The sequence below is a fragment of the Pecten maximus genome, chromosome 17, assembly GCF_902652985.1.
Source record: "Pecten maximus chromosome 17, xPecMax1.1, whole genome shotgun sequence".
Taxonomy (NCBI): Eukaryota; Metazoa; Mollusca; class Bivalvia; order Pectinida; family Pectinidae; genus Pecten; species Pecten maximus.
In genome coordinates this window covers 12112134-12122851 of record NC_047031.1, presented here as the reverse complement: position 1 = coordinate 12122851, position 10718 = coordinate 12112134, and the positions used below count along the sequence as shown (strand labels likewise).

Below are 10718 nucleotides of genomic sequence, written 5' to 3'. Positions count from 1 at the left end.
AAATGCCATTGAAATACCATTGACTTTGTTTGACCATTATTTTCATCCATGCTCTAGAAAGAAAAGCTTTGGCTCAACCATTTCTGACCATTTTTTTGAGAAATGAAAAATAATGGCCACAGATCTAGACTTTCATATTCACCTGCACTGGAGAATTACTACCAGTATATATTTTGGATATATAAATTCTGAGTTCTACAGAATGATACTACCTTTTATTATTATAGTATAAAAGTACATTTGCATAATTAATGTAAACAATATGCAATGCAAATACATGCATGTCAATTGTCTTTACACAATAAAATAAATGTATAGAAGTAAAGTACTATATTTTTGAAGTTTCAACTTCAAATTCTGTAGAAGTTATACCCCTATACAACATTACATGTAAACTGGAATTATATGAACTTGATTCTAGTCACGGTCATACCTATTTGGAGGAGGACATACAAAGAAATCACCAGTTATTCCCACAAAATTGTTGATATTAGTTATGCACTTCAATGGGATGGCAATGCAACTTTTCCTAAATTCTATTTTCCAAACACTGCCAACAGACTTGACTTTTTTCATCGGTTCAACAAGTGCGAGGTTGATTTTATTACCGGTCTTATCATTTGACTCCATGAAATACACCACAGATCCAAATTTGTAGTCATTCTCATGAAAAAATGTTATAACATGCTGCTGTCTTTTTACAAGGTTTTTGTACAATTTCCCATATACATAAAACCCCTTCTTATACATATTGATATTATAATACTTTGAAACATTCCTAGTACACTGTACTCCATAATTAGAAATGGCAGCAAATTCATCATCACTTAGTTCCCCATTGAATAAATTCCCTACTCTGACTATACCATCTTCAATTTCATGTTTATGAATTCTTCTTGAAGCTATACTGTCAGATAACTCATGATACAGCTCAAAAACATAATCACAATCATCTATTCCCTTAAAGTATCTGTCATACATTATAGGAATGGCCTTTACAAGTCCAATAATATTTACGAGCTGGTTTTCAACACCTTGTGTACCGTGTACATGTTTGATTATGTACCCATTAAGGTCCTCAAAAATAAAACAATTGTTCACAAACAGAGGTCCTGTGTGCCTAACACAATCAACCAAATGAATCAATTGATGAAGATTCAGAGTCGTATACCTTGCTTCATACAACCTTTCAAAATTCTCTACAAAAAGAAGAAGAGCTCCCTCAGCAGTTGCAATGTCTACCGGGGATATGTTTTCCATGGACAACAAAAAGATTGCCCGAGCAAGTAAACAAAAGTGTACAAAGTATTCCTTTCTCAAGATTTTGCTCATCACTGGTATACCCCAATAAAGTAAAAAGTTACGAAATTCTGATGATTTCCAGTGAGCGATGTCATCTATCAGCCGTGGGACCCTGGTTACAAATAGTGTCGGACGAATTTCTGACAAGAATTTGTTAACAGTTTGTTTCGCATGATATACAGAGTACGGTTTACTCTTATTCGAGGCACCAAACCACAAGTTCATGAGTTGCTTGGTAGTTCCAAGGCAAATACCATGCATGTAGTCAATCACACAACTATATACTGCATTGAAATATGTCAGATACAGAAACCAGAAAGGTCCTTTATGTCCGTGAACTGTGAACTTTTTCACACCATTTTCCACATTGGTTTGAACCTTTGTCAAATCTTCAAGAATACTTTCCTTTGTTCTTGGAATTCCTTTTGGATTGCTACTATTGTATGGAAAAATATGAACTATTCCACCAGTATCAAGTTTAAGTGTTTCACCTTTATGTAAACAAAACCAGCAACTGAAATCCCCATTGTACTGATTTACATTGTATACCATAGCTCGGGCAGGCAAGTCACATGTACACGTAAGCAAGAAGCATTTACACAAGAATGAATTTCCATCACAGTCTTCAAATGTTTCCCCTTCAGTTTCCAAATGTTTCAATTCTGAATAAAGGGGTTGAAGAAAAGACCACATCTGAGGCTTTTTGGATGAAATCCAAACACCATAGAACACTGAATTCTGTCGATGTTTCCGTTTTGCGATGGGAAGTTCATTAATAAGCATGTACACAGGCCACATGCTTACATTTGAAGATTTGAACAGAGGGGCACCATCCGTATTTAGTGAAAATGACAAATTATTTTCTTCTTGCAGAATGCCGTTTTCGAAAAGATTTTTGTATAATTGTCCATCATACACATCTTTAAGATTACCATTTTTATTGTTCTTAATGTGTTGGAATCTGTGATTTCTAACGTCATTCACAAAGTCTTGAGTTTTCCATAGAGCCCTCAGTTGTGATATAAGCTTTAAATGTACAAAATATGCAACTCCTCCGGACTTTGTGAGATCCTTTCTGCACGATATACACACTTTGTCATTTTTCTCAACCTTTGAGTAACAGCTACTACAATAATAATGCAAGGTGGGAAACATGTCTTCTGTGAATTTCTTTATGAATTTTCTCAAGTGATACAAGCTACGGAATAAACTGTGTCCTTGTGGAAGCACAGCAGCGAATATTTTCAACATGTATGCTGCTGCTTCATCAGGTAACCGGAAACGAATCAAGAAACAACATATTAGAAGTACCAATAGCCCGAGACTGTACGGGGAGTCTGGAAATAACTTGCTTGATCCAGTTGATTCATCATTTGCAGGGTTTTTAGATTCTTCACTGTCTGTAAATATTTCTGTAATTTGCCGCAGGACCTCAACCCTTTCCTCAAGAATTACAGCCGTCTGTTCATCATTCACAAGATTTTCTTGGTTTCGCAGCTGATTATCATGTAACATTTGGTCTATCAAATCATCAATATCATCATCCAAATCTTTGTCCTCCATCTTGGAGAAAAAAGTATCCATAGCCTCATGTGTCAGAGAGTCTTGTACATCACTGTTAGCTCCTGCTGGTTTCTGAGGTGTGTTCTTGAGGACATTTTCATGTTCAACAAATATATTCTCATCCGTAACACGACATCGTTCATCATGATCATCAGCTGATGATATTTCATCATCATCATCATCATCATCTGTTTGTGTTAATTGTTTGTCATCAACGGTTGTAACACATCCCTGATTATCATCCTGTACTGTTTGTTCAGCTGACAGATGTGATGCAATTGGGGAAACAATGTTGATAGTTGACTGAAGTCTGTGGTCCTCTTTTACAACCAAGTTCATGCACTGAAAATCCTTGTCCTCATCAGACCCCTGAAATGATTATGAAACAAAAATGATAAGACTGTCTAATACAAAGTTGTTCCATTCCCTTTCTTGTTATTAATTTTACCAATACAGTGATTTAATTGCCAATTTTTTGTCACACATAATTCTTTCTTATTTTGCTTTATTTTCTTTGTGTTTCAAACTTTATGAATTTCCCCAACTTTTTTATGGACAGTTTCTTACAGCTTTTCCAGTTTGACCAGGTGCATAATAATTTAATTAATAGGCCTATTATGAAAAGAATATAACTTGGGATATTTATGTACCAAATTGTCTACGATTGTCAAAATCCTTCTAAAATCTAGTACCGAATTCAGGAAACAATTTTGAAAATAAAGTAGGAAATACAAAGAAATATAGCAAAAAACAAACCCCTAAAACGTTAAAGACTCAGCATGGCACTATGTACCGCTAATAATTAATTAATTAACCGCGTGTGTAAGCTTATGCTTTTCATACTATAAAAAAGTCTAAGAATTCCTACGCCTAACGATGCATTTCGGCACGAGCGAGTATGTACGCATTACGTCTAACATACGACGAAAAAATTGGTTAGAAAATCAAACTACATGAAGAAAATGCTTGATCAGGGGTAAGTTAAATGACGGATAGGAAAATATGACAATCTCAAAAACATTTGATGTTCTGAGTTAGATTCTAGCGCAGTGAACATGGGGGCGATCTTACCTTTTTAGAACCATAAGGTCCTCTCTTGCGTTTCTTACTAGTTGACGCGTACGGTTGATCCATTTTCTCCCTGCATACACTCTTCCTACCGTCGTAGTTTGGCTTGGTTTTACCATTCCATTATATTGGCAATGGGAATTACTTAGTTGACAATGCAACCACATGTATCCTGACTCAATCTTGATCGCCTCAGCGCTTGATGTGCATAGCATAAAAACAGGTTTCCGTGACTCTGTAGTTTCTTTTGGGAGGGAAATATTACAATGTATAAATTTTCTTTCAAAATAAATTAAACCTATTTAAAAAATGATAAAGAAATATAAATTGCGGTGCTATTAAAGCATTAAGGAAAAAAATAATTTCACAAAATTGACCACGATCGTGTCCGGTACTGTACTCAAGCATATCTGCTGCACTGATGCTGCGATTGCGCCAAAACCAAATTTGAGCAAGATGGCGACACAAGAAGATTACCTTGTTGTATACTTTACGGCAGATAGAGCTCTGCAAATTGTCAACCGCAAAAAACAAACTGTAAGATGCATAGACGAAGCAACAAGTACAGTCTCCGTAGATTATCCAACGGAGGAAATTAATGAAGACGGAACAGTATCGATAAGGGACGAACCGTATGAAGGCTCAACTGTTTTCTCTGGAAGTAAGTTTAAAATAAAATCCATGCAGTATTTTACGATTAAGTAAGGTTCATTTCTCTTTGTTTAAATTTTATTTTAGACAATGTTATTACGTTAATCAATATTTTTTGGTTTCAATACTGAACATTAATATTAGGCGCCGTGTATTGATACATGTACGATCGCGATCGGGCACCTGTATAGGTCGCGATCGAGATAATCTACATTGATGATTGACGAGCCAAAATTGATGCAACTTTTGACTTTCTGTATTTCACGCATTTTCATATTTTTTCCCTTGAATTTTTGGCTTCATGTAAATTTGTATATGTAGAGTATATAAACTAATTGCCTATGGATGCACGACTGCTGTTATATATATCGAGCTCGAGCCATATTTTTTATATACTGTGCGAGTTATTGTGAATGTTTAAACCATTTAATGTATTCGTATCCATTTCCTTTTTTTAAGACTTCGAATTATTTATAAATGTTTTGATTTCTTTTCATCAGGTGCAACATCTGCTCGGGCATTTATGAATTTCACCAAGAGCGAAGGCATAAACCTGACAGATGAAGGAGTTGTTGAGACACTTTTGTCCCTGGCAAAGGAGAGAAAGCAATCAGGAAAAAGAGGAGCCGCGACCAAGCTTAAAAGACTACTGCAGGCAAGTGATGAAATACAGCACCATACATCACAGCCAGAACAAAAAAAGGACAGAAGTGATTCTATAGCAGGTGACCATGAATATGAAAAGAAAAGTGCTAAAAAAAAGAGGAAAACGTGTACACCCCTACCTGTTAAATCGAAAGAACCAAAATTACTAGACATCATAAAACTTAATGAAATGTCTGCATTTGCCAATGTAGCTAGTGAGCCCGAGTCAGAATCTGAAAAATCAAAGACACCACCCAAAGCCACAACTGTCAGCAGGACGGAAAGGACACCTTCAAAAGCAACACCTGTCGGCGGGACGAAAAAGACACCGTCCAAAGCCACTCCTGTAGGTGGGACCAAAAAGACACCGTCCAAAGCCACTCCTGTAGGTGGGACCAAAAAGACACCGTCCAAAGCCACTCCTGTAGGTGGGACCAAAAAGACACCGTCCAAAGTCACTCCTGTAGGTGGGACCAAAAAGACATTTACACCTCCCAAAGCTACACCTGTCGGCAGGACTGAAAAGACTCCTTCCAAAGCCACACCTGTCCGCGGGACCAAAAAGACTCCTTCCAAAGCCACACCTATCCGCGATACCCAAAAGACACCATCCATAAAAACAAGCCATACAAAAACTAGACTATTTGACACTTGCATTAGGCCAAGATCAGAAACATGCACATCAGAAGTTACTTCTGTAACAATTACAAATTCCAAGACTCCCTCCAAGAAAGCGTACTCAACAAAAAAGATAGAATTGGTTTTGGATAGTCAACAGGAAACATCACAAGCTGTGTTTTCTGGCCTTAGTGTTTTGAATGACCAGGACCACAATGGTTTCTCTTATTCAGAAATGCCATCAGTTCAATCGGCTTCTGGAAGTGAAAACCAGTACTATGGCTACAACGCCAATTATTCATGGGATAACCCGAAGGAATCACAAGAGGATGTACAGCATGAAATATCAAGTACCCCAGTGTATCCAGTGCACATGCCCATGTCCCAGCATTGTAATCCGATCACAGGTATGTGTTAAAAAAATATTTATAAAAAGTGTTTCGATATATATCTTAAAATCTAATTCATGCTTTTTATTGTATGTTTTTTTTATCCATCTGTCTGTACAGTACAATGGCTTGGAAGACTGAATAAATTCATCCAATTTTACAATATGTAACCTTGGTGGATTGTTGCCCTAGTCATATATATTGGATATCATTTTAAAATTCAAATTAAGGTAAATATTTGAAATTTGATTTTGCTTGTCCGGTGAGGCCTGGTATTTTTTCTTTGTTCATATAATTACTAGTTGGATTTTCAGCTATTTGATAATAACTCTAAACTCTGTCTGATAACTTAAAAGGGGTTGTATATTATACATATTGTATACAAATCCTTCTTGACATTGTCTTATATTCTTGATCATGATACTATTCAATTTGAGAATACTATTTAGATCACACAGTGATCGATACTTGTAAATAGGGATTTAACATATTAATTCTTGTTGAAAATTTCCTTTTTTTTCTCTTCATCCTTTAATAGATTACTTTAGAGAGTTGGACAACAACCAAAGAGTGACCTTGCTTGGGTTTCTGGAGCTACTGACATTGCAATTACGTCAACAGGGGGAATCTAATGGAAGAGAAATATTTGGGAACAACCAGCACTCCATGAACTCGCCAAATACTCAGGTTTTTGACAGGAATCCAAGATCATCTGTCAAATCTGCACAGAAAAGTGAAATGGTATGTACATATGCCTCATACTCATGCAGTACCTAGAAATATTTATCTTTCACATAAAATCTTCGTTAACAGTGTTAAATACTACAACTTGTTTTATCAGGTGGCCAGCAAGACCACATATACCAGATACAGTTTTCAGTCGATCCTTAACAATTTCTAGTAGTCCTTCCAAGACATCAGACAATTTTGTTAAAGTGGTAACAACAAAGACGTGTGGATTTGAATAATTTGCCAATTAAAAGTCAAGTCTTTTTACTTGCATGTACATATTTTCTCAGTTTGAAAGAAAAAGATTTAAAAATGAAAGAGAATTTCTTTCTTAGAAAAATATGTTATTGTTTAATTTACAACTTTGCCATGCTTTAGAACAACTTAAATTAGTAAGAATTATTGACCACCACTAGTATCAATCCCAGGTTAAGTAAAATGTACACATTAAATTTCTGTATTAATGGCTTTCATATTCTATGTAATTATTATAACAAATGTTTTTATTTGCTTGCAAATTATCAACACAACTGATAAAATGACTTTGTTTCAAGAAACTTGAAATACAAAAAAAATCTTTTTGTTGCAAAGTATCCAAAATATAGCTATATAAATACATTGTGTATTAAGTTTTAATGTGTACCCTAACCTATTTACTTTATTATATTTCCCAGAGACTCGTTCCCTTGATCATAGATCCAGATGACAAAGATCACTTTGCTGAAATTCTTGTGAATCCATCACAGTTAAGGGGCATAGAGAACAAGGCTGGATCCATGAAAAATCCAGCATTGTACCTGTTGAATAAAGTTCTGGACTTAGTATTTTCATTTGAAGAAATGGCCGCCAGCAAAGGTGTTAGTTCCCTCCCTATCAACAAGAGAGAGGCTATACAAGGTATGAGTAATGTCAGGAGTAAAAGAAAAAACAGTATATAGCTTTTTATAAAAGAAATTAACTTAAAATATGACAGATCTTTTTTGTTAATTGCAAGAAGCAGCTACGTAATTCAGTAATTTCACGAGTATGACAGAATATCGCAAAGTTCTGTCATACGAGTGAAATATATGTTATGTTCAACAGGAAGGCATTCAATTTTTATCCCCCGCTTTTGCTTAAAAGGAAGTTGGTGACATGGTCAAATGCCTAAAGGGCTAGGTCGCAGGTTTTGTTGGGACATTATTTGCAGGAGTTATGACCCCTTGATTAACGAAAAGAGACATTTTTTGCCGCAGTGACTCATGGTCCATTGATTAACGCAATTTGAGGCGAAAGCGAGGGATGTGAATTACAGCTTTAATACTTTGTAGTTTGATACCGACTTTAAAAGAATGGACATTAATGCCTTAATAATTGTACTATTCTTTCAGAATATCTCCATACAAGATGCAGTGCATTAAACTTTCAAGAACTATCCCAGAAGAAGTACATCACTGCTATCCAGAACAAGATTGGGAACCATAGGTTATCAAAACGAAAGAGTTGCAAGTAAGGGGAGCAGAGCAGAAAGGAAGAAAGAAGTCTGAGGGTGACGACAAACTATAAGTATTTGAGAAATTCGACAGAAATGTATCGCTTTGTGTCCCCAGATGTTGAAGAAGTAGTGTTGGGAATCAGTTGATATTTCAACATTGATGGACAAACATTTATAAATATTTTGATAATTTGCATTTATTTCATTCCTTCTAGCAGTTTCTACAATGAATTTAAGGATTAATCGGTTGGCATACTAGTACGTACATAATGCTAAACAAATGGGATTTTTCTTTGGACATTTTGTCTTATGTCTAGCTGCCGCTCACTCGCAGTTTCTTATCTTTCATTCATACCATTTCAGAGTTACAGTCTTCACCGATGAACAGTTATCATTAATATTTTATAATTAATTATGTCCCCCTAACAAAGTTGGGGGGCCATATTGTGTTTGTTTCATTTCTTATTAAATTCTTCTTTAGCTTTCTTCTATCTTTTCATGGTGAACTTGTCCGGCAGTTTCCTCCTAAACTATTGGACAGATCCTTATGAAACTTCACATGAGTATTGCTTGGGGGGCAGAAGGTGTGCAACGTGCATGTCTTGGAACAAAACTCAAAAATGGCTGCCATTTCGTGGCCTCTGATTGGTCGAAATTTAGATATTGTTTGATTTTGGTACAGATTGGTATATGGGATTGAGGGAAGCTGATCAGAATGGTACTACTTACAAAATTGTCTGAGGTTTCTGGTTTTTTTTTCCCCCAAATTTAGATATTGTTTGATTTCGGTGAAAACTCTTCCATTATCATTATTTACGACCGTTGGGGTAGTTTGGGGGACATTAATTTAACGGTTGTCCTTACAATTAGTACTTGTTATATTAAATAACATGATTGGTAGTAATTTAATCTAATACAGAACTGTCGTTCTCTTCTAGGTAGTACATGAAGTGAAAGTGAACCTCATAATCAATTAATAAGAATTGGTTGCCTTTCGATTAGATATCAAATATGATCGATCATCGGAACAACACTGTTAAACCATGTTGCAAAAATGTCCATCTTGTTAAATCGGTTCCTGTTATGTAATTGTCACTCTTGTAATTAACATTTAATACTGGTTTAGGACCACTATGCATTTAAGGAAACCTTTTTTTCTGTTATAAACATTATGTCTTTGGATTGTTCTTACCTGTAGAAATGGCATATTCCTTTGTATAAATTGTTTCTTTGTTCAAATTCATATAAGAAGAAAAACGCAACTCCGGAAATCCAAATTTTAAAAATTTATTCAAAGATTAAAATACAAAACATTATGATATTTATCCATGCAGAAATGTTTCATATCATGTAAAATTAAATTTTTGACAAAATAGAATGTCTGTAACAGGCCTAGGACGGACATGCATGTTGTACCATGGCCAGAAACTGTTGCAATGGTAACAAAAATGTGACTTTTTTTTCAGTTGTCCTGACTTATGATATTGGTCTAAGATAATTACCAAATATGAAAATCTAAAAAATATGTGCCATGCTTTCGTATTGATTTCTCTTTTTTTTTTAAACTGAAATTTAAGCTAGGCATTTCTGTAGAGTATCTCAAATACTTGAGTATGCCCAAAAAGGTGAAAGCTATTTTGAAAGAAACACATATTGTCACCAGTGATGTTTCTCTATGTACTTCTTTTTGGATACCAGAAATTAATAAAATAAACACATGCAAATGAAAAAGAAGCAATATTCTGAGGTTATCTTTATTTAAAGTTGGATATGTTTTCTCAATTATTAGCCCATCATCAGATTCATTGTGGGCTATTATTCAATTCACCTATCAATGTTAGTCACAATACAGCATAATGTAACAAAACCAAGAAGATTCAAGGGAAAAGATCTGCTTGACTGCTTAATGAATGGAGTGACTGATGGAGATCAAACAATGTCTGAGGGATAGTCCAGTAAAAAAATCTACCACCACCCTAGGACACCCAGGTCATATTTAGAGTTACCACCCTTCGAGTTTTATTAATAATTTTGATGAACACCGTAAATTGAACACTAGAAAACCACACCATGAATATAGAAGTGATTTGATTATTCTAGGTTCCTGGGTTCAGATACATGTAGATAGACGGAGTCTTGGAATGCCATTGAATTACCATTGTTTTTTTCTTAAAACCATTGATATACCATTGAAATTTATTTCCAAGACCATTGAAATGCCATTAAAATACCATTAAAATACCATTTAAATACCATTGAAAAACCATTGAAATACCATT

At 35.1% G+C, this 10718-nt stretch overlaps 2 protein-coding genes across 2 annotated transcripts; one reads left to right on the top strand and one right to left on the bottom strand.

Annotated features, from left to right (window-relative positions):
- Positions 1-200: 200 nt before the first annotated feature.
- Positions 201-4189, bottom strand: LOC117315674. The gene is made up of 2 exons (XM_033869969.1): positions 3937-4189; positions 201-3234 (listed from the first exon to the last, which is right to left on the bottom strand). The coding sequence occupies exons 1-2, from the start codon at positions 3997-3999 to the stop codon at positions 418-420; spliced, it is 2880 nt and encodes a 959-aa protein (XP_033725860.1). The 5' UTR covers positions 4000-4189; the 3' UTR covers positions 201-417.
- A 39-nt stretch (positions 4190-4228) lies between these two features.
- Positions 4229-10378, top strand: LOC117315676. The gene is made up of 5 exons (XM_033869970.1): positions 4229-4594; positions 5085-6254; positions 6775-6977; positions 7640-7862; positions 8336-10378. Exons 1-5 carry the CDS (start codon positions 4390-4392, stop codon positions 8455-8457), a joined length of 1923 nt encoding a protein of 640 aa, XP_033725861.1. The 5' UTR covers positions 4229-4389; the 3' UTR covers positions 8458-10378.
- Positions 10379-10718: the final 340 nt, after the last annotated feature.